Below are 21,555 nucleotides of genomic sequence, written 5' to 3' on the forward strand. Positions count from 1 at the left end.
CCTCCGACGACGACGGCGGGGGACTGAGGGGGTTGGTTGTTTTGCTGACCGTCTTGGGCTGGAGGAGCGTCGGCGGTGGGCACGGAGATGGGAGTGTTGTCGACTACGACCGTCTGTCCTGCTGTGAGAGTCATTGAACCCACAACCACAGCGGGAATGCTGGTGCTTGTTCCGCCAATGACTGTTGGGATGGCAGTGGGGACGACGGCTACAGAGGTTGATCCTACTGGTACATTCGTACTTGGAGGTGCTTGGGTACCTGCAGGCGGATTACCCGCAGCGCTTTGAGCAGGTACGTTTGTTGGAGGCGCCCCTCCGTTCGATAGATAACTTCCGATTAGAGAGCCGATGACTCCACCTACTGCCCCACCTGCGGTAGTCGTCTCAGAAGGGGGATTTATGACAGTCCCAACTTCCGTTGGTGGAACAGTAGTTGGTTCCGGCTGGTTAACGGATTGTGGCGATTCTGTATGCGCCGACAAGGATGAGGTAGTCTGGGGCTCATCAAGTGACTGCGGCAACTCAGTGTGTGCCGAAGAGAAAGTCGATGTAACGGACAGGGAAGGGGGCTCGACGGATCCTGGCTCCTCAGTGTGTGCAAATCCCGGTGGCGATGTTTCATCCGGAGGAGTAACTTCTTCCGATTCCTCGGTATGAGCAGTTGAAGTAACGTCTGGGGGACTAACAACCGTTCCAACTTCCGTTTGAGGAATTGAAGTGACCTGAGGTGCTGAAGTGATTGTTGGAGGCTCCAGAACTGTAGAGAGCTCGGTATGAGCCGAGGATGTCGCATCGTCCGTCCCAGTTGGAGTCGGTGCTTCCACGGGTGCGGTGGTCTCGGTATGCGCACTCGCAGCAGTGGTTGTAGGCTCTTCGCCCTTAGGTGAGCTGGTTGTGGGGCCATCGTCATCTCCCTCATACGACACGGATGAAGCAGTGAGAAAAGCCGCTGTTGACATGGTCGCTACCGGAGCCCAGTCGTGAGGACTGCATGAGAAGAGGGCTGCTTGGTCAGTGAATGAGGCGGATATGAAATCGGGACCCTCAGCAGCAGACTCCCACTTGCATCCCCAATTCAGACCTCGCGGATCGCCATATATCGGACCCGTTGCCGTAGGTGTAGGGTCTGGGGTCGCATAGCTTGACCAGAAGGCGTTGAAGTCAGGATGCGAGCTGAAAGTTACCACATCACCTCCCGAGTCGGAACAGATGGTGGTGCCGGTTGCATTTGCTTGTGTGGTTGCCAACCGGCCATTCCAGCTGTAGGTATCGCGGTAATCGGCGACGACGCTCGGGAACGGCCTTGGTGTTGTTAGCAGAGCGCCCGGTTGATTGTCACGAAGATTCGGCTTACAGTAAAGTTGTGGTACCGTCGTAGGGCACGGCACAAACGACAGTGCCGGCGTCGTTGGTTGCAGGCAAGGTGTAGTTGTCGGGCAGATCAATGGTGCTCGTGACATATCTGGTGGTATTCCGGACCGTGTTGATGATGGTGACGACGGTGGCATATGTGATGTTCTCGGTGATGTAATTGGTGGTCCATGTCACGGCATAGAAGTAGGGCGGTCTGTAGGTGCAGTCTGCCTCGCAACTGGGGGCTGGGGTAATGCCAGGCGAAGTAGCGGGCGAGGTTCCGTTCGGTGGAGCTGCTGTGGAAAGGTAAGTGGGTGATGGCGAGGCGAGAGTCAGTGTCGGCATGCTTACTCTGCTGGGGATATGCCCCCACAAGGGAGCAGGCAGCAAGAGCCGCCAATGCTCGTATCACCAAGCGCATGGTCATGAACGATCGACGTGTGAAGCAAAAGATAAACGAGAGACGCGAGCAACACGAGATAGAGGAGAGGGAAGGCAAGAGGGCAGAGCAAGCTAAAAGCTGGACTAACGACGGCTGTGTGCCTGGGCGTCAGCAGCCACATGGCGACACGGGTCATGGCAATTTGGACTGCACAGCGGAAAGGCCCATGCCACGCTACGCGGATAAACTCCTAGTGGCTCGGTGCGGTGATGTTTGGACGCTGAAGACGAGGCAGTCAGCTGGCCGCCGGGCTAGACACGCCAAATGCTGTGCAAGTAAAAAATTGCATCATGGAATGGGATCCTTCCGGCAACGCTTCTCGGTGGGAGTGGCTCTTCGCGCCGCCACGGACAGGGATTTAGATCAGGGAGGCGCTGCGGAGGAATATGGGGGCCGTTTGAGAGAGCGGCCGAATCCATGAAAGTCCGGCGGCCTGGAGCCTGGAGCCTGGCAAGGCTGGCATGTTTCCTGGCCCACGAGAAGCCGGCTCCAGCGACGCGGCATTCCAGCGGCAGCCTTGCAAGGGGCGAGGGTTCATTCACGTCGCACGAGCAACTGTCAGCAGCTGCAGTGTTTGTTGCGGCGGAAGGGCAGGAGCGCGGGTGCGCAGCGGGAGCGCCCAAAATAGAGAGCTTGCCGCGGGAGCCGGCCGGCCACCAATCACGCCGGCGCAGCGAGGCGCCCTGCCGGGGCCAAGCCAGCACCCATCCTCCCGCTGCGGGCCTCTCGTCCAGCACCGTTGCACCAGCCGCCAGCGCTAGCCCTCGACATGTTTGTGAAGTAGGCGCGCAGAGCCACCCTTGGGGCCTGCGACCGCGCTGCTTTCCCTCGGACCACACCCATGTCGCCATCGCTCGTTTCCCCCGCCGCATCTCGTGTTTGCTGATCCCCAATTCTGTCTTTCGCTCCGTGCGCGGCCTCCTCCAGGTCCCGTACACCATGAATCCCCTCGCCCGGCTCCTGCTCGTAGCGGCGCTGCTGTGCATGACACAGGCCGAGAGCACCGCGGCGCCCATCTCGCTGCAGCCGACCCAGTACTGGTATGTTTCAGGCTCCTCGTATTGCCCCAGACCGCCGCCTGACTCTTCAGGGACGGCAACGACGGACCTTGGTCGACCTTCGCCTTCACTATCGGCACGCCCGCCCAGAGCCTGCATCTCCTGCCAGCTACCGGCCAGTCCGCACTATGGCCAATTCTGCCCGAGGGCTGCATGAACGACCACCGCCCCACGGCCACCTGCCAGGATGCCCGCGGCTCCGTCTTTTTCATCAACGAGTCCTCCACCTGGGTCGAGGAGGGAATATACGGCTTGTCAACGCTCTGGGTTGAGAATGGGCTGGGCGTGGGCGAGGATGCCCGCGGCCACTATGGCTTCGACACCGTGGGACTGAGCTGGCCGTCGTTTGGTTTGCCTTCGCTGGACAACCAGGTCGTGGGTGGTATCGCCGACAAGACCATCTACGAAGGCACCTTTCCGTTGAGTCAGCGCCCTGTCAACTTCACCGACCTGAACAACCCGCATGCCACCGTCTTGGGCACATTGGTCAACCAGTCGATGATCCCGAGCCATTCCTGGTCCTACACTGCGGGATCCTACCACAGAGTCCCCAAGATTTACGGCAGCTTGACCCTTGGCGGGAAAGATACCGCGCGCTACGTGCCCAACGATATCACCATTCCCTTCGGCAATGACATCTCCCGAGATCTGCTCTGTGCCGTCCAATCAGTGACGACCAACGTTAGCTCGACGCCACTTCTGTCAACGCCCAACTATTGGTTCATCGATTCTCTTGTCGCTTCAATGTGGTTTCCCGAGGACGACTGTACTGCTTTTGAAGATGCGTTTGGGATTGTGTGGGACGATGAATATTCCATTTACCTCATCAATGACACCCAGCATGAGAAACTCGTGGACGAAAAGGCCGCCATCACAATCACCATTGGAGCCAACACGACAACAAGCGAAACCGTCGACATCGTCATGCCGTACGAAAGCATGGCTCTGAATGCCTCGTGGCCCGTCTATCCCAACGCCACCCGCTACTTCCCATTGAAGCGCGCTGTCAACGACACGCAGTACACTCTCGGCCGCGCATTCCTCCAGAACGCCTACGTTATCACAGACTATGATCACTCCATCTTTTCCGTCCACCAGGCATTGTTCCCCGAATCGTCCAGCACGCAAACCATTGTCCCAATTGGGGGCTCTACTGGTGACGAGGGGACCTCGCTCAGCGCTGGCGCCATCGCCGGCATTGCAGTCGGATGCGCCGCCGTTGTCGCCATTCTGGCGCTGATCTTCTGGCTCGCCTATCGTCGCAAGAAGCAGAGGCAGGAAAAGGCCGCCTACGACGCCGCTGCCGCCACTGCCGCCGAAGGGGAAGCAAGACCCGCGGAGGAGGAGAAAGCGGAGAACGAGATGGACGCCGGTGCAGACGGTCACGTGCATGGTGGTACGGGCGTTGGGAACAAGACGGAGTTGGAGGGCGAGGGCACCAGGCACGAGATGCAAGGGTCGGAAACGGCCAAGGCGGAGCTGTACGGCATGGAGGCCCGCAAACTCGCAGAGATGGAAGCGCACGCCACCCCGGTCTTTGAGATGCCGGCGAACGAGGATGTCACGTTGCCGGAACTGGAGACGCCTGATGAAGGCGCCTTGTCACGGTCGAGGGCGCAGACGCCGCATGCGGAGCTAGAAGCACCGCACGAGTCGAGGGTAGCGGCGATGCGGGAGAGGGAGAGGGAGAGGCAGCAGGGTGCTGGAGAGAGCTGAATGTGTAAGATGTAATAGTTTCATGGCGTTTTGTGGCATTTCATCAGACGACGGGGGCGTCGTTTGAAGCATTGGCGCGATGAGATGACGATCTGGTGTGTTAATTTCCAAAGATATCCCTCGTTGCTATACTCCGTAATAAAAGATTTCTTTTTCTTTGGCTCTTCCCTACTCTCCTCCAATTCTTTCTGCCATCGTTTACTCGGCTTCCTGCAGCGTCTTTTTCCTCCTCCCCACCCTCCGTTGGCCAAGCCTCCATCCCGCCAAGCCAAACACCAACCAAAAGCGGCTTGCCATGGGCCAAACCACCAAAGAAAGCCAGCTCGCAAAAAACGGCACAGATGGTCATTATCCTCCCTTCCGCTAGCAGCCTGCGCCAATCGCTCATTCATCACCAGCAAACGACCTCCCACCGTCCATCCAGCCACCTGCTTTCCCGCAAGCGGCCCGCCAATGCAGATGGCCAAGCAAACCTCCATCTCCCTTTGTCACCGTCACGCCTTCTTTTTCTCTCCCCGATTCTCTTCTTTCGCGGTTTCTTCCCTTTCCACACTCTTCTTCCGCTCTTCTGTCTCGCAGACACGCCACGATAAAACCTGCGACGGGGCGGCCGGCGCTTCCAGACCTGACTGAGTTCACTTACCGGTCCCAAAAACACCTGAAACCACATACTGCCATCACGCGGTCCACCATTTTCCCCCGCGTCTCGCGTGTTTGAGGACCCCGCATCGTCCGTCTGCGTCCTACAAGCCAGCCAGCCAGCCAGCCAGAGAGCGGATAGCAAGCAAACCAACCACTCCCGTCCGAAACAGCTAGCTAGCTGTCAAGAACACGATCACACACCACGCCACGCAGTTCCCGTGTCCCTCCATACACATAAGAGAAGAAAAAAACGTCAGCAACCCCGTCAGCCCATCTTCGCCATGATGTCGTCCGGCGGCACGCTCTTCGCCAACATGGCAATGCCGTAAGTCCTTCCTTTTTCCCTTACTACAACGCATCCCGCATCCACACCCGCGCGGGGGAGGGAGGGAGGGAGAGAGAAAAACGCTAACACACGATACCCCCCACAGCCCCTCCCTCGACCCGCTCAACCCGCTCAACCCCTACAAGGGCTACTACGGCTGCGGCGGCGCCGCGTACGCGCCTCCTCCTCCTCCCGCGCCCGCGCCCGCGCCGCCGTCGTTCGCGCCCATCATCAAGCGCGCCGCCGCTGCCATGGCACTCGCGGGTGGCATCGAGAACAAGAAGATGAAGATGAAGGGAGAAGGAGGAGCAGCAGCCGAAACCGAGCCGACGGACGCCGGTGGTGGTAAGGGTGGCAGCGGCAGGAAGGGTAGCTCCTCGTCGTCGGCGCAGAAGAGTGGGGGTGGTGGTGGGAGTGGTGGCAAAGGTGGGAGGGCGCTGCACAGGGCGCGGCCCGGCGCCGGCGGCGGCATTGGTGGTAGTGGTGGTGATGATGGAGACGACGATGGGGATGACGGGAGGCTGCCCGGTTGGTATTTCGACCCGCCGCTTAGTGCCGACGACGACGAAAGCTTGTTGAGCGAGGAGGAGCTCAGTTCGGACGACGACGACGACGACGACGACGACGAAGACGGGGAAGAAGGAGAGCAGAAGCAGCCCTCCACGAAGAACACGACGGTCAGCAACAACAACAACAACAACAACGGCAAGGACAAGGGCAAGGGCAAAGCCACCAAGGCCGTCCAGTTCGACGTCGCCTACGACGACGACAATGACAACGAAAACGACAACAAGGGCAAGGGCGGCGGCCGCTACTTCGGCACGTTCAAGCCGGACAGGAAGAAGAGCACCGCCTTCAGGCCCGCCACGCACCGCCCGGGCAGGCCGGCGCCGGTGCCGCCGCGCGAGCGCATCGCGCCGTGGGGCGAGACGTGGGCGTCCGAGCAGCCCGCGTCGTTTGACTTTGGCGAGTCCATCTTCGCCCAGGCCTACGAGAGCTGCAAGATCACGGCGGATCTGATGAGAGGTACGTTTTAACCGGGAACGATCCCTGTCGCCCCCGCCACGTGGGCGGGATGATGATGGTTTTCATGCATGTGTGTGCGTGCTGTTTTTAGAAAGGAAGAAAAAGGCTTACGTTTTCTCTCTCAGACGAGAACGGTAGAGCACCCAAGATGCCGCCGCCCGAGACGTTGCCGTGGAACTCACGTTTCGGGCTGCCGAAGCCGGAGGACATTCCGGACATGGCGGCGCGCGATGCCGAGTTTGAAAAGGCCGGCACGTGGAAGCTGACGAAGGAGGACGTGCCGGAGCTGTTCGAGAAGAAGGGGGCGACGTTGACGTCGATCTTCCCCAAGTATCCCGACTGCAACCTGCCGAAGAAGGTCAGTGAATCGAGGCTACAGGAAGCCTAGAGAGCGGCCTTTGGGTCGAGAAGCTTATCGGAGGTGGAGGTAATGATAGATTGGCTGGCGTTGTCTTTGGAGTCCTGTCTTGGATAAAAACCGAAAAAGGAAAAAAAGAGGAATTGCACTATAGAAAAGGAACACGTTGATTGGCCAATGTCAGAGACTAGAGTTGTTCAGGCTCGTTTGATAATCAGGCAGGGGTTTATCTGCTTTCTGTTAGCAATATCACTTACTCCGAGGCGTTAGGAAGTTGCCAATGATTCGCGTATCTCTGCCCCGCAACGCGTCGCCCAAGGGTCCGCGTGCGCTTCTCACGCGCCGCTGGCCGAGAAAAGATAGCGGCCCCCCAAAAAAGTTGGAGACTCCAACTACCGGCTCTAATTGTAGGGCCGGTTTGGTCCAATTTGGAGCTCGTTGCTGTGCTAAAGCTGCGCTGTCCACAACACATGCGGTTTCGGCCGCCGGCATCGTGTTGGACAAGCCGAACTCACGCCTTCGTCGGCCACCACAACCCGAGCCAGTGCATATGTCTTGAAAAGGCGCTGCCGGCGCCGCAGGCTGCCTGCGCCGTATTGCCAGTTCCTCCCTTCCTTTCTGTTTCTTGAGATACCCCGCAACGACCCGCCGCCATGAAGCTCGACAAGTTCCCCAAGCACCAGCTCACCTTCCAGGGCCCGACGCCCATCCAGCACCTCAAGCGCCTCTCCGAGCACCTCGGCGGCAAGGTCCAGCTCTACGCGAAGCGCGAGGACTGCAACTCCGGGCTGGCCTTCGGCGGCAACAAGACGCGCAAGCTCGAATACATCATCCCCGAGGCGGTCGAGGGCGGCTACGACACGCTCGTGTCCATCGGCGGCATCCAGTCGAACCAGACGCGGCAGGTGGCCGCCGTGGCCGCGCACCTGGGCATGAAGTGCGTGCTGGTGCAGGAGAACTGGGTCAACTACCACGACGCCGTCTACGACCGCGTGGGCAACATCGAGCTGTCGCGCATCCTGGGCGCCGACTGCCGCCTCGACGCCGCCGGCTTCGATATCGGCATCCGCCCCAGCTGGGAGCAGGCCATGGCCGACGTCGAGGCGCGCGGCGGCAAGCCGTACCCCATCCCCGCCGGCTGCTCCGAGCACCCCAAGGGCGGCCTCGGCTTCGTCGGCTTCGCCGAGGAGGTGCGCCAGCAGGAGCAGGAGCTGGGCTTCAAGTTCGACTACATCGTCGTGTGCGCCGTGACGGGCAGCACGCAGGGCGGCATGATCGTCGGCTTCGCCGCCGACGGCCGCGCCGACCGCGTCATCGGCATCGACGCGTCGGCCAAGCCGGACAAGACGAGGGAGCAGGTGCTGCGCATCGCGAGGAACACGGCCGGCCTGGTCGAGCTGGGCCGCGACATCACCGACGCCGACGTCGTGCTGGACACGCGCTTCGGCGGGCCCGAGTACGGGCTGCCCAACGACGGCACCATGGAGGCCATCCGGCTGTGCGCGCGCACCGAGGGCATGCTGACCGACCCCGTGTACGAGGGCAAGTCGATGGACGGCATGATTTCGATGGTGCGGAATGGCGAGTTCCCCGAGGGCTCGCGCGTGCTGTACGCGCACCTGGGCGGCGCGCCGGCACTGAGTGCCTACAGCTATCTGTTCAAGGAGGGATAGGCGGCGTTTGTACGAATTGATGATAGAGCAAAAAATGTAATGGATGAAATGAACGAATTGACCAGCATTTTGGCGATGGTTTCCGGTGCGGACAAGGCGGAGGAGAGGGCGGAAAAGGCGGGGTGTCGGGCTTTGGATCTGATGGCGGCGTCGACATGGCCCGGCTAAGTGGGCAGGCACCGGAGTGGGCAGTCAGAACCCGACGCGCCGAAACGGCGAGGTAGAACCGCAGCTTAGCCGGCTTCCATGCCCCACTTGCCTGTCGCCGTTATCCCCGACGGCGGGGTAGTCGTGACGCCCACTTGATACGGTATGTTACCCGCCACTCCTGCCTTCAATTCCTGCCCATTCTTGCGTCCACGCGCTACTTATACCCCAGCCGACGCCCGCCTCAGTTGATCCCGCATCAGTCCAATCAACCATCCCGCCAAACACCATGGCCGCACCCAAGGAAATCCGCTGGGGAATTCTTGCTACCGGCGGCATTGCCCAATGCTTTACCGTCGACCTCCTCGTCGACCCCAAGACGCGTGGAGTCAACAACGTCAAGCACACGGTCGTTGCCGCCGCCAGCTCCTCCAGCGCTGATCGCGCCGCCAAATTCCTCAAGGATGTCGGCGCACCAGAGTCCGCAAAGGCGTACGGTTCCTACGACGAATTCGTCAAGGACCCCAACATCGACATCGTCTACGTCGCTACCCCCCACTCGCACCACTACCAGAACGTCATGCTCGCCCTGAATGCCGGCAAGAACGTCCTATGCGAGAAGGCCTTCACCGTGAACGCCGCCCAGACCAAGAAGCTGGTCGCGACGGCCAAGGAAAAGGTAAAGCCAGCCGCTCTCACATCATGCCCCCACAGAAAAAAAACCCAATGGATTCTAACAAGACCCACGCACAGAACCTCTTCCTCATGGAAGCCGTCTGGACCCGCTACTTCCCGCTCTCCATCTACGTCCGCGACATCATCGCCTCGGGCAAAATCGGCACCGTCCAGCGCGTCACGGCCGACAACGCGCACGCGCTCGACCCGGAAACCGCCTTCGCCGACGGCAAGCACCGCATGGTCAACCCGGACCTGGCCGGCGGCGCGCTGCTCGACCTGGGCATCTACTCGCTGACGTGGGTGTTCCAAACCGTCTACACGACGCTGCCCGAGGCGCAGCGCCAGCCGCCCGCCGTCCTCTCCTCGACCAACCTGTACCCGGGCACCGGCGCCGCCGACGAGCTCACCACCATCCTCCTGACGTTTCCCCGCGGCGAGAAGAACGCAAACGCCGTCCACGCCGTCGCCTCCACCGGCATCCGCTACGCCACCGACGCCAAGGGCGACCGCGACAGCGCCGGCCCCGCGTGCCGCGTCCAGGGCGACAGGGGCGAGATCCAGATCTTCCCGCCGCTGTACCGCCCCACCAAGACGCGCCTGCTCCTCCGCGACGGCACCGACGAAGCAAAGGAGTGGCCCCAGCCCGGCCCCGGCCCCGGCTCCGGCTGGTACAACGGCTTCGGCGGCGCCCACAACGCCGAGGGCGAGGGCCACGGCATGTTCTGGGAGGCCGACGAGGCTGCGACGGCGCTCGTCGAGGGCCGCAAGGAGGGCCGCTTCGAGAGCCTCGCCGAGAGCGTCGCCATCATGGACGTCATGGATGAGGTTAGGCGCCAGGCCGGCCTGGAGTATCCGAGCAAGATTGAGAGTACCGAGTATCCGCTTGCGCTGTAGAGTAGGGTAGATGGTGGTGGTGGTGGTCGTGGTCGTAGTAGTAGAAGAGAAGAACATCAGTGAAAAAGAGAATGAAGAGATGCTGGGAATGAGATGGATGATTTTAATGATTCTTGTGTGTATTTTTGCAAAGCGTGATTGATCATCGTTCAAGTGATACCAGGAAGATCGATCGAAAGTATTGAAATCAACGCTTGACTCTGTTGCTGCTGTGTTGGTCGACATATATATATACAGCCTCGACACTAAGTAGAGCCAGAAATTGCTGGAACATCAGTGAGATGTTTCGACTCCTGCGCATCCTCCCCTCCTGTCCCCCACCCCACTCCCCCCCGAATGCATAGAACCCTTCTGTCCAAACACCGCAAGCCAGATAGATAACGACACGAAGAAGAGGAAAAACTGACTGACTGGCAAAAAAGTGAAGAAGAGGAACTAAAACGTGGGGAAATTAAAAGAACAAGACGCCATTCCCAAAAAGACCATAACTCCCCCAACCAACCAATCCCGCTCCGAGAAGGGTGAATATCATCATCATCATCATCATATATCAACAAGAAAGAAAAGTTACGCTTCCGTCGTCGACGAGTCGATCCCATGCTTTCCCCCACCCTCCCTCGTCCACCTAGGTAGCCTCTCTTCTCACCGCGCATACCCCGGGGAAGAACCAGACGACTGCCAACTCGACGCCGTCTGCGGCGTATACGCATACAGAGAGCTGGGGGGCGGCGGCCCTCCCTCCCTCTCTTCAGCCACGGGCTCATACACGGTCGACGACCCAGACCGGCCCGACAACAGCGACAGATCGCTCCAGCTCTCCCTCTTCCGTGCCGCGCGCCTGCCTCTGATATCGGCAGCACCTCCCCAACCTCCCCACTCGCCGAACTTATCCCTCCCCTCGCCCCCTCCGACAACCACGCCGTCCCTCTTGCGCTTCAGCACGCGGAACCGCAGGGCGCCGCCGCCCTCCTCGCGCACGACCAGCGCGCCGACGCGTTCGCTGTTTCTTGCGTCGACGCGCGCGGCGGTGCGCACGGCGGCGGCGTCGGCGGCGCGCACGACGGGTTGCGGGTCCGTCAGCAGGCAGGCGGCGGCGAAGTCGACGACGGGGGGGTGGCGGCAGCGGGCCTGCAGCAGGGCGAGCAGGGCGCCGGCGGCGAGGACGAGGGAGTGCAGCGCGAGCCAGGTGCGGACGCGGGGGCCGTCGACGGCGGCGCGGAGGGGGTAGTGCGGGAGGGAGATGTTGCTGGTTGCGGAGTGAGTGTCGGGCGGCAGGGCGAGCCGGTCCGTCAGGTCGTTCCAGCTGGCCTGGTATGCGGCGCTGAAGGCGCCGGCGAGGAAGCCGGGGAGGTTGGCCCAGGTGGGTGCGTATGTGGCGTTGCCGGTGACGATGCTGAGCATGGTTTCGGGGAGCATGCCCAAGATGATGGGGACGAGGGGGTCTGGGTGTAGGGTGAAGGGGAGGGTTTTGTTGCCCGGGCGTTCGACGACGCCGGGGGAGATGATGGAGCAGTCGAGGCAGGGGGTTGTCCCCGCGAGGACGGAGGCGGTGGCGAAGAGGTAGCAGTTGGTGAAGTTGGTGGGGCCGACGGCGGTGTGGGGTTTGGTCTTTGGGAGGGCGCCGAAGACGGTGCTGGTGCCGGGGCAGGTGGGGGTCGTGACCGAGTTCGATCCGTCCAGCCGCTCGGCGAGGACGGCGATCTTGAAGGTGGTGTTGAGGAGGGTGGCATTGGGCCAGGCAGTGGTCCACGTGTGGATGGGGGAGTCGCGGAGGATGACGGCGTTGCCGGGGAGGGAGGCGCGGAGGGGGTTCATCGGGCTGGTGACGTTGAATAGCCCGTTGTCGTAGGCCAGGAAATGCTCGAGGCTGTCGTCGTAGTCGATCCATGTCAGGTTGCTCATGCGGAAGAAGGGGAGGGTTGTGTTGCCGATGCTGGTGTTTCCCGGGAGGGCTTGGTAGCCTTTGGTCTGGTTGGAAAGCTCGTGCTCTCTGAAGGCTGGGGCCCAGCGTCTGCTCGGGACTTTCTTATCCGAATCCACGACCGAGTAGAAGTCTGGGCCGAAGCGATGGATGACGGCAAGTCCAGAGGCCCTCTTGATGGAAAAGTCTCGAGGCTCGTCGTGGGCCTTGAACTCATTGAAGGCGTCTCCAGGGCCGGCTATGTTGAGGGAGACGTTGTAGTCGGCATGCCTCAAAGACAACTGGGGTTCCCACGAGAGAGCGCCCTGGGCAAGAGGAGCACTCAGTTGGGCGGGAATGAGGAGAAGGAGCAGGATGACGGTGCCGAGTTTGAAGCCATTCATTCCCAGGGGCCCTTGTTCGAAGGAGAAGATGCGCTCAATCTCCTGCAAGGTGATGCCACATTTCTCCAGCAGAATGAAAATGGATCTCTGGGCGGCGATGCTGGAGCAGACATTGAGGGTCAGGCGCACCAGCACCAGGGCGGCCGAGACCAAGGTAGTGACGTCTGCCTGTCTCAGCTGGCCTGTGAAGATGTGGGTGATGGTTGTCCCGAACGGAGCATCCGAGGAGGTGGGGAAGGTTTTGCCGTCCAGAACGGCCAGGGCGACGACAGTGAAAACAATGACGATAATGGCATGCAGCGGGAAGAAGTACCAGGCGCGGGTCAAGCGCCAGATGCGGGTGGCACGGCGGGCCTGGTCGGCATAGTGGGCCGAGTCGGAAGGGTCGTGATGCGCGGCGGACTGCATGTCGAGCGTGGGAATCGACACGGCAGAGAAGGGACGGGAGCATGGCTGTCATATGCTTTGGGCGATTCCAGCAGCTGACGGCGGGTCTTGGCCGGCCCTCAGCTCGGGATGCTGCGAGGGTCGAAACGGGGCCTCGCGTTGGGTCTTAGCTGCATCGAGCACAGCGTCGCCGCCATGGCGAGGAAGGATCCAATCGCTGCCCGGCCCAGCGCCAATCTGCAGAACATGCAGCCCACAGCCCTGCGATCGCCGTGTTCACCTCAGCAAGGCTGCGATGCGCCAATGTGCGCGTGCGCCGGGAGACATGGTTCGTCATCAGTGGGGGCTGGCATGAGGCTGAGAGGCGAAGACGGGAGGCAAGTCGTGGAGGAGGAGGCGGGGCCGACATATCGAGGGCCGCGGGCACTAGGCCGCAATGGGTGCGCACACAGCGAGGAAAGAACTCTCGACACCCCAATCAACCTTCCTTTCTATTTTCTCCTCTCCCGCGTCTCCGATTTCTGGCCACTGCGTCCGCGCTACCTCTCCGCCTCTCAGCCTCTTGCAACACGCCACGGAAGTCCATCACATGCGTTCGGTATGACGTCTGTGGTTGCGAGAACGGAAGGCCCCTGCTTGTCCAGGCACTGCCTCGGGCAGCGACGTGGCGAAGCAGCGAAAGGAACTTGGAAATGGGAGATGAAGTTAATCTTGAGCCTGCAGCGGGTGGTGCAGGCCATCACGACGGCCGCAACATCGTGGATTTCTTATTTCTTTGTTTCGTTTCAGCTTGTCCGACAGCAACAAGCCCTTAGTCATTTAGTCATCCGGTGACTGAGGCCCTAATAGGTAAGCGAAGGCGCGGTTCTACTCGTGGGCCAAGCGCTGCTGTGCCACATGGCAAGGCGCAGCGATACCTTTGGCCCCCACTGCTAGCCTATTCCTACCGACATGGATTGTCGAATCCCACGCGCGTTTAACAAGACGTGCGCTTCCCGACACTTCAACGCATCGCGGGTGTTCCTGTCATGTCAACCCACGCAGATATTGCGCTTCAACATGTCTACCGTGACCCGGAATCGTCCTACCGTACCCACCATGGTCGCTCTGCCTCCGAGTCCAAGCCTTTCATTCCGGAGGATGACACAGACCGTCTGCTGCCCGCCCATGCAGACGAGCTAGCCAAACCTCGCAGCACCTTTGCTGAAAAATGGGTGCCAAAAGCCCTACAGCCGCAATGGAACAGACTATCCCGGCATTTGCCACAAGGCTGGCATCTGGGCGCCTCCTTGGGCGTCGTCATGTCCTTTACCGTCCTCGTTGTGAACATCATGGTTGCCGCCTTCTCCTACACCGTCATCCGGGACAAGGGCGGTGATTTCGTTTCCGCCCCCATCTCCACGGGAAACTGTGCCGACATCGAGAGCATGGGCAGGTGGATACATCTGGCCATCAACGCGGCAAGCACGCTGCTACTTGGCGCGAGCAACTACGCCATGCAAATATTATGTGCTCCGAGCCGGAAAGCTGTTGATGAGGCGCATCATAAAGGCTCGTGGTTGGATATCGGGGTGCTTAGTATCCGGAATCTGGCTTCCATCCGCGGCAAGAAGCTTATTTTGTGGCTCGCTCTGGGGCTTTCCTCCATTCCTCTACATCTTTTGTGAGTTCTCATTCATAATTGGAGGAGCTGCGGCGGATCTAATTCCTTATCCCATCTCAGCTACAACTCAACCTTCTTCGTGTCGACAAGGAACCATCACTATGACGTCTATGTTGCGAACGAACAGTTCGCCGAGGGTGCAGAGTTTGATGACTTCATTGGTAAATATGACCAATCACCCTATTACGCGAATTACCCATTGCTGGATTTACCAAGCGGAACCGATCCGCATGCCGTGCAATCGAACATATCGTCCAACAAAGGATATTTCGAGCGACTCGAGAAGGATGATTGCATAAGGAACTATTCTAGAGTCGTACTGCCTGACCGCCGTAACGTCATCCTCGTTACAAAAACCAAGCCAGCGGACAACCCGGCCTTACACGAGATCGTTGCATACAATTCCACGGCGCTCCCGCAGCCGGACGGTATATCATGCAATGGATCAACCACAGGGCACATACTGACGTCGGAGCTCGGGCCCGTGACTTGTGCTACAAACTCGTCGCTGTACGGCATTGCACACTACGCCCAGCCAGTGGTGGGGCTCCGTTCGCCCTACTACAGAAACTGGTACTATTGGATTTGCTCGCAGCAAGGATACTACTATGACGAGGACAGATTGGTGGACGAGTACGACGGCAACGCCATGAACGTGACGATGCCAGACTTCATGAAGCCCCCCAATGAGCTGTGCAGCGATGGGCTTTGGGAGGACTACGTGAACAGTAGCACATGGAGCGTGTATGGGTTCGAAGTCGACTACTGCCTCAGCGAGAAACTTCCGGGCCAGTGCAGCCTGAACGTCACCGTCAGTCTTCTGCTTGTGGTGATAGTCTTCAACCTCATCAAGCTCGTCGCCATCATCAGTACCATCTCCATGATCAGAGACAACCCGCTCATCACCATCGGCGACGCCGTCGCATCATTCATCCAAGAAGAAGACGTCACAACAAGAGGCATGTGCCTCCTCAGCCGGGACGACGTAGTCCAGCAAACCAAACAGAAAAGCCTCCTCTCACATTTCAAAAGAGGTTCCACCGCGTCGCGAGGAGGCTTCCAACCCCTCTCACCAAGGCCCTTCGAGCCCTCCATCCGCCGCTACCACCACGCCGCCAGCAAGTCCCGCTGGATCACCGCGCTAGCCCTGTAAGCAGCCCCCCTCTCAACCCCCTCTCCCTCACCATACCCCACTCACGACAAAACAACGAAAAACCAGCACCGCCCTCGCCGCCCTCGCCCTCACCGGCCTCTTCATCTACGCCGCCACCGCCCTCGCCAAAGATCCTACCCCCTCGCACCCCACCATCTGGTCCTTCGGCTTCCACACCACCACACCCTATACGCTGATCACCGCGTGGTCACTCCCGATCACGGGCGCTGCTGCTGTTGTGCCCATGGCGCTCGTCTCCAACACGCCGCAAACACTACTATCAGCGCTCTACGTCGTCTACAGCGGGCTGCTCGCCAGCGCCTCGCTCGCGCGCGAGTGGGCGGGGCACGCACGAAAGAATGGCGGCAGGTCGTTGCGCGTCTCGTCGGCGGCGCCGAAGGGCGCGCAGCGTGGAGGTTACCTGCTCGCGGGCATGCCGCTAAGGCTGGCGGGCCCGTTGGCCGCTGCGGGCGCGGGCTGCCATTGGTTGCTGAGTCAGTCCTTGTACATGGTCCAGGTGGACGCGGTGGATGCGCGCGGCGGGCAGGTGAGGGACGGCGGCGGGCGCAGTTATGGGTACTATTCCATTACGACGTGCGGGTATTCGCCGCCCGCGGTTGTGGCGTCGGTGGTGGGGATCGTGGCGTTTGCGGCGTTTGTGGGGGCGGTGGGGATGGGGAGGGTAGGGGGACGCGGGGGACGGTGGGGGATGCCGGTCGTGGGCAGTTGCAGCAAGGCGATTGCGGCGGCGTGTCATGGGCCGCGGGGGACGGTGGCGTGGGAGCCGCTGGTTTGGGGCGAGGTCGAGGTGGTGGAAGGAGAGGAGGGCAGCGGGGTCGGGCGATGTGGGTTTGCGAATGGAGGGGTTGTGGAACCGGTGCCGGGGAGGCTGTATGCTTGATGGTAGGGTTGGGGGCCGGGAGCAGGTCGATGGGGAGGAGGATAGAAGCATAAGTTAAGTCGTTTGCACGGGAAGGGGCAGCGTCGCTTGTACGGTTGGATGGCTTCGGGGCGGTGGGCCGGCTGCAGCGTGTTTGTTTGCTCTGCATATAGGTAGGACACTTGCGATCGAATGGTTGCGCAAGAGATAGGTCGGAGTGGCCCCATTATACAAAAACGATATTGCATTCGGCCGTGGAACCCCAAGCGTGTTCTAGCGCTGCATGTGTAACGGCTCTCTTCCCACGCCCCCGGATCCCAATCTCGGCCCACCCGGCCTTGACCGAGTCAGAAGCGGCCATGATTGGTGTCTTGTTGTGCGCAAAAAGCGAACACGAATCGATACGAAAAAGGAAGTGGAATGAAGGTCAATGCTTAGCCTCCGGGAGATAAGAATAGGCTTTGGTTCCGCACTCGTCCACCTACCGCCGTCGATCACTCGTTTCAAAATGGGCAAGGCCTCAGATATCTAAAACCTCCTCCGCGCTGTTGTCCGTCTCGCCACAGACGCCATGGCTACCAGCGATCCGCTCTACGCATACCAGCCATCCCTGGTTGGAGCCGGCATCTTCTGCTCCATTTTCTGCATCTCAACAGCTTTCCACGGCTGGCAGCTGGCCAGGAACAAGGCATGGCACATGGTCGGCTTCTTTATTGGGGGACTCCGTGAGCTGCATCCATCTTGACATGTCCAAGGGCGCGCACTACTGACAGCTTGCCTCCAGTCGAGCTCATCAGTTACGCTGCCCGAGCTGCTTCGGCAACTCAGAAGAAGGACCAGTGGTCCATGTCGCCCTACCTCATCCAGAGCACCTTTCTCCTGGCCGCGCCTTCATTCTTTGCCGCGTCCATCTACTCAACCCTCGGGCGCATCATAGCGGTAACCGACGGTGATGCCTACGCCCTCATCAAAAAACGATGGGTCACCATTTTCTTCGTCTTGGCCGACGTATTCGCCCTTTTGATGCAGGCAGCCGGTACGAGGCATTTCCGAACACCCCCCACCCCTGGTATTCCGATACTCACACCAACGCAGGAGGCGGCCTCATGGCCATGGGTAGCGACGACCCCACCAGGCTGAAGCTGGGGCGGCACACGATCGTCGGCGGCCTGATCGTCCAGCTCGTGGTGTACTGCCTCTTCTTCCTCTCCGCGGCCACCTTCCACCAGCGCATGGCCGCCCTGCCCTCCGCTAAGAAGCAGAAACACGCGCGCATCGACTGGCGGCAGCATCTGCTCACCTTGTTCGTGGTCAGCGCCTTCTTCATGGTCCGCTCGCTGTTCCGCATCATCGAGTACGCCCAGGGACACGAGGGGTGTCTGTATAGATACGAAGCCTTCGCTTACGTCATGGACGCCCTGCCCATGGCGCTCATCATGGTGTTCACGCTTTGGAGATATCCCGTCTTCCAGGCAGAGGAAAGGGGAAGGAATCGAGGCTTTCGTTTGGCCCGGGTCTCGCCGCGAGCTCGGAGTCCTCGAGAAGATGATTCTCTGGCCAGTGAGGTGGCCTGATGCGTTGAACTGTTTACTTTTCAATTACCTTGGAACACTGTGTACTATCTAATCAGGGCCTATGCGGCCACGCAAAGTGCGACTGCCAACAATATTACCACAGTCTCGCTTCGATCCAACCAATCCACTCTTCCAGCGATGTACTCACAAGGCTTGCCAAGCTCTCCAAGCTGTATAGTCTTCCACACGGGATACTGGATATCCGTGTTTAGCGTCGGCTCGTGTTAATATACAGGCTAACATAGAAGAATTCGGCACAGCCCTCCAGCAGCAACCACTTTGACGCTAGTCCATCAATACGTGAGGGATCAATGACGTATTTCCCAAGACCCTGTTCAAAGCATGCACATAATGCGCACGGCAAGAGGTTTTCTTCTTCTTTTTTTCAGGGTCTTATGAAAAAAACAGACAGTGAACCATGGTCCATGGATGTCGCCTCATCGTTACTAATCCCCGGGGTCGCGCACGCTGAGTTTGAGGCGCGAGAAATTCCAACCAAATCATTTTCTCAACTGCGACATCCCACTGCTTTCTAAAAGTCTGAGAGCCAGATGTCTCAACCCCCGAAGGAAAGATGCCAGAACACTCCAGCGAGTCCCTACAAAACCTGGACAACACAGGGGGGAGCACCAATCACCCACATCTATCCAACGCTCTTCCGCAGCAGCAACAGCAGCAAGGAACCCCCATCTATTATGCCTTTTATCCGCACGGGTTTCAACAATTCCCAGTACAGCCCGTCCCCTACCAGTATGATCCCATTCGCACCCCATCTATAAATCCGCCGCGGTTCCAGGATGGAGAGGGAGACGCAGTGGGAGAGCAGCAGCACCAGCAACAACAACAACAACAGGAGCACCAGCAGCAGCAGCAACAACAACAACAACAGCAGCAGCAGCAACAGCAGCAACAACAGCAGCAACAACAACAGCAACAGCAGCAACCCCACATCCAGAGAAGACCCCCCGACCCTCACCAACACCCGCCTCCCCTCCCTGCACGCAGCCGCCCCACCAACCCCCTCCTCCACCATGTGCACCGGCGCCACATCATGCAGATGCAGATGCAGCAGCAGTGGGAAGAGGCACAGTACCTGCGGGAACAACAACCCCTCCCCCAAAACCACCACCACCTCCCCCTCGACCCGAGAACCATCCCTCACCCCCAACCCACTCACCCCCAACCCACTCACCCCCAACCCACTCACCCCCAACCCACTCACCCCCAACCCACCCACCCCCGCCCCGACCTCCCCTCCCCCCTCCGCCCCACCAGCCCGGACACCGAGCACCCCGCCACGACCGCCCAGCGCGCCCGCGAGCTAGACCAAGCGCTGGGAAGCGCCGCGGGCCAGCTGCGAGCCGCCCAGTCGGCCGAGTTCCAACGCGCCCTGGACGCGGCGTTGCCTTCTCCCTCTTCTTCCTCTTCTTCGGGAGAAGGAAATGGAGAAGTGGCGGGGGAAGGGCTTGATGTGCAGAGGGCGCGGAGGGCGAGGGAGATCATGGGGGATTTTGATGAGTGGTGGGAGGCGGTGCGGGGGGAGGAGGGGGAGGAGGGGGAGGGGGAGGGAGAAGAAGGGGAAGGGGAAGGGGAAGAGGGCCAGGACGGGAACCGGGAGGAGGGAGAGGGAGAAGAAGAGGAAGAGAAGAAGCAAGAGAATGGCGAGGGGGAAAAGGGGGAGAAGAGGAAGCGGGACAGTGCCGGCGACGACGACGATGACGTGGTTGTGGTGTCGGAATGGAAGAGGTGCAGGCTGCAGCAGCCGCCGCAAGGGCCGGCAGGGCGTGAGCATGCGGCGACCACCGCCCCGATGATGGCGATGCCGGGAGGGTCGATGGCGGAAGGGCAGATGGCACGTGGGCACTTGCCTCAACAGCAGCAGCAACAACAACAACAACAACAACAGGACCCGCTGTCGTCGTATCAGACACACCATCCTTATCACCGCTTCAACGGCCACCAACTGTTTTACGTCCCCAACCAACCCATCAACGGCAACTCTCCACCCGCTCAATCGCACATCAACCCACAAGTACAACAGCAACAACAACAACAACAACAACAACAACAACACGCCGGCAACGGCTTCCCTGTGGTAGGAAGCGGAGGTGAAGGCTCGTATCAGCCGCATCCGCAATTCACGCAACAATTTCCGCAACTGCATCCGCAATTTCCGTACGGGCAGCAGCAGTACCAGCAACAGTATCCGCAGTACACGCATCCCCATCTGCAGTATCCGCATGCGTACTATTATCATCATCATCAGCAGCAGCAGCAGCAGCAACAGCAGCAACAGCAGCACCACCAGCACTTCTTCCAACCCCACCCACCCGTCCCCGTCCCCGTCCTACAGCCCGCCCACCAGCAAACCTTCGACCCGAACCAACACACCAACAATGTCAACAACGTCAATAACGGCACGATACCCGCTCAGCTGTACGCCAGCCAGCAACAACGGCAACAGCAACAACAACCAAACGACAACGGCGGCACCAATAGCGGCAGCAGCAGCAGTTCGTCCGCGGCGCCGCCTGCACAAAACGGCGAGAGTCCGTTCAATTGGGATGCGTTTCAACCGGGGTACTTCCAGCTTCCGGACGACGGGGCGTAGCAAAGTATTTAGTAACAGTAGCAGAAAAAAAAACCCCCCCAAAAACACACACACACACACACACACACACACACACACTACCAAGTAGATAGTGTTGAAGATCGAAGACTCGGCTGTAGATACTTCCTAAATGAGAGTGTCCGAATTAGGCTTAGCTGTGTTCCCTTTTGTATATTATTCTGTAGTTCCATGTGCCTCTTCGAGGCAAAGCGAGAGGCACGGCGGGTGAGACAGAAATAAATTGCCCCACCCGTATCTATAGCTCCTTCGCGTAGCTAATGGCTAGCGTAGATCTGTTTTTTGCTTATATTATAGGTAGTTAAAGCCATCGTCCGGACGAGAATATCGAATGTCAAGAAGAACAGGACCAGTTCCCGACTAACCTTCTAGAAACCGCCAGTTACCTTCCCCATACCTGATCCACCCAACGTGGATCGCCAACCGCCCAGGGAGATCGAGGCGTAAAACTGTACCACCCCGACCGACAACCCGACCATTAATACCCCAGCCGCCCCGCTGCAAGCGATCCCCAACTGCCCCACACTCGGTCTTTTTTTTTTCTTTCCCCCTGTGACTGCATCCACTAGCGGCAAACAAGCGGATGCGTAGCTTGTCTTGCAATTCCCTTTAGTTAAGAGCGTCCACCCTAATTTTCCTTACCACTGATTCAC

The 21,555-nt window shown here is 59.7% G+C and overlaps 9 protein-coding genes across 9 annotated transcripts; 7 read left to right on the forward strand and 2 right to left on the reverse strand.

Moving 5' to 3' along the window:
• Positions 1 to 447: 447 nt before the first annotated feature.
• Positions 448 to 1,916, reverse strand: SLS55_009631 (uncharacterized protein; the record flags this gene model as incomplete). The annotated part of the gene is made up of 4 exons (XM_066781027.1): positions 448 to 494; positions 1,082 to 1,302; positions 1,355 to 1,649; positions 1,880 to 1,916. The coding sequence occupies 4 exons, from the start codon at positions 1,914 to 1,916 to the stop codon at positions 448 to 450; spliced, it is 600 nt and encodes a 199-aa protein (XP_066628973.1).
• An 818-nt stretch (positions 1,917 to 2,734) lies between these two features.
• SLS55_009632 (uncharacterized protein) lies at positions 2,735 to 4,569 on the forward strand (the record flags this gene model as incomplete). Its single annotated transcript, XM_066781028.1, has 2 exons — positions 2,735 to 2,835; positions 2,886 to 4,569. The coding sequence occupies 2 exons, from the start codon at positions 2,735 to 2,737 to the stop codon at positions 4,567 to 4,569; spliced, it is 1,785 nt and encodes a 594-aa protein (XP_066628974.1).
• Positions 4,570 to 5,492: 923 nt separating this feature from the next.
• On the forward strand, positions 5,493 to 6,950 carry SLS55_009633 (uncharacterized protein; the record flags this gene model as incomplete). The annotated part of the gene is made up of 3 exons (XM_066781029.1): positions 5,493 to 5,536; positions 5,643 to 6,562; positions 6,688 to 6,950. The coding sequence occupies 3 exons, from the start codon at positions 5,493 to 5,495 to the stop codon at positions 6,948 to 6,950; spliced, it is 1,227 nt and encodes a 408-aa protein (XP_066628975.1).
• Positions 6,951 to 7,573: 623 nt separating this feature from the next.
• SLS55_009634 (uncharacterized protein) lies at positions 7,574 to 8,593 on the forward strand (the record flags this gene model as incomplete). Its single annotated transcript, XM_066781030.1, has 1 exon — positions 7,574 to 8,593. The coding sequence occupies one exon, from the start codon at positions 7,574 to 7,576 to the stop codon at positions 8,591 to 8,593; it is 1,020 nt and encodes a 339-aa protein (XP_066628976.1).
• A 436-nt stretch (positions 8,594 to 9,029) lies between these two features.
• On the forward strand, positions 9,030 to 10,312 carry SLS55_009635 (uncharacterized protein; the record flags this gene model as incomplete). Its single annotated transcript, XM_066781031.1, has 2 exons — positions 9,030 to 9,419; positions 9,494 to 10,312. The coding sequence occupies 2 exons, from the start codon at positions 9,030 to 9,032 to the stop codon at positions 10,310 to 10,312; spliced, it is 1,209 nt and encodes a 402-aa protein (XP_066628977.1).
• A 642-nt stretch (positions 10,313 to 10,954) lies between these two features.
• SLS55_009636 (uncharacterized protein) lies at positions 10,955 to 13,024 on the reverse strand (the record flags this gene model as incomplete). Its single annotated transcript, XM_066781032.1, has 1 exon — positions 10,955 to 13,024. One exon carries the CDS (start codon positions 13,022 to 13,024, stop codon positions 10,955 to 10,957), a length of 2,070 nt encoding a protein of 689 aa, XP_066628978.1.
• Positions 13,025 to 14,031: 1,007 nt separating this feature from the next.
• Positions 14,032 to 15,819, forward strand: SLS55_009637 (uncharacterized protein; the record flags this gene model as incomplete). The annotated part of the gene is made up of 2 exons (XM_066781033.1): positions 14,032 to 14,666; positions 14,727 to 15,819. The coding sequence occupies 2 exons, from the start codon at positions 14,032 to 14,034 to the stop codon at positions 15,817 to 15,819; spliced, it is 1,728 nt and encodes a 575-aa protein (XP_066628979.1).
• Positions 15,820 to 17,270: 1,451 nt separating this feature from the next.
• Positions 17,271 to 18,273, forward strand: SLS55_009638 (uncharacterized protein; the record flags this gene model as incomplete). Its single annotated transcript, XM_066781034.1, has 3 exons — positions 17,271 to 17,424; positions 17,484 to 17,735; positions 17,795 to 18,273. 3 exons carry the CDS (start codon positions 17,271 to 17,273, stop codon positions 18,271 to 18,273), a joined length of 885 nt encoding a protein of 294 aa, XP_066628980.1.
• A 311-nt stretch (positions 18,274 to 18,584) lies between these two features.
• On the forward strand, positions 18,585 to 20,884 carry SLS55_009639 (uncharacterized protein; the record flags this gene model as incomplete). The annotated part of the gene is made up of 2 exons (XM_066781035.1): positions 18,585 to 18,589; positions 19,549 to 20,884. The coding sequence occupies 2 exons, from the start codon at positions 18,585 to 18,587 to the stop codon at positions 20,882 to 20,884; spliced, it is 1,341 nt and encodes a 446-aa protein (XP_066628981.1).
• Between the last annotated feature and the right edge of the window lie 671 nt (positions 20,885 to 21,555).

The sequence above is a fragment of the Diplodia seriata genome (assembly GCF_021436955.1).
Source record: "Diplodia seriata strain FDS-637 chromosome Unknown scaffold_10, whole genome shotgun sequence".
In the NCBI taxonomy this organism is placed as follows: domain Eukaryota; kingdom Fungi; phylum Ascomycota; class Dothideomycetes; order Botryosphaeriales; family Botryosphaeriaceae; genus Diplodia; species Diplodia seriata.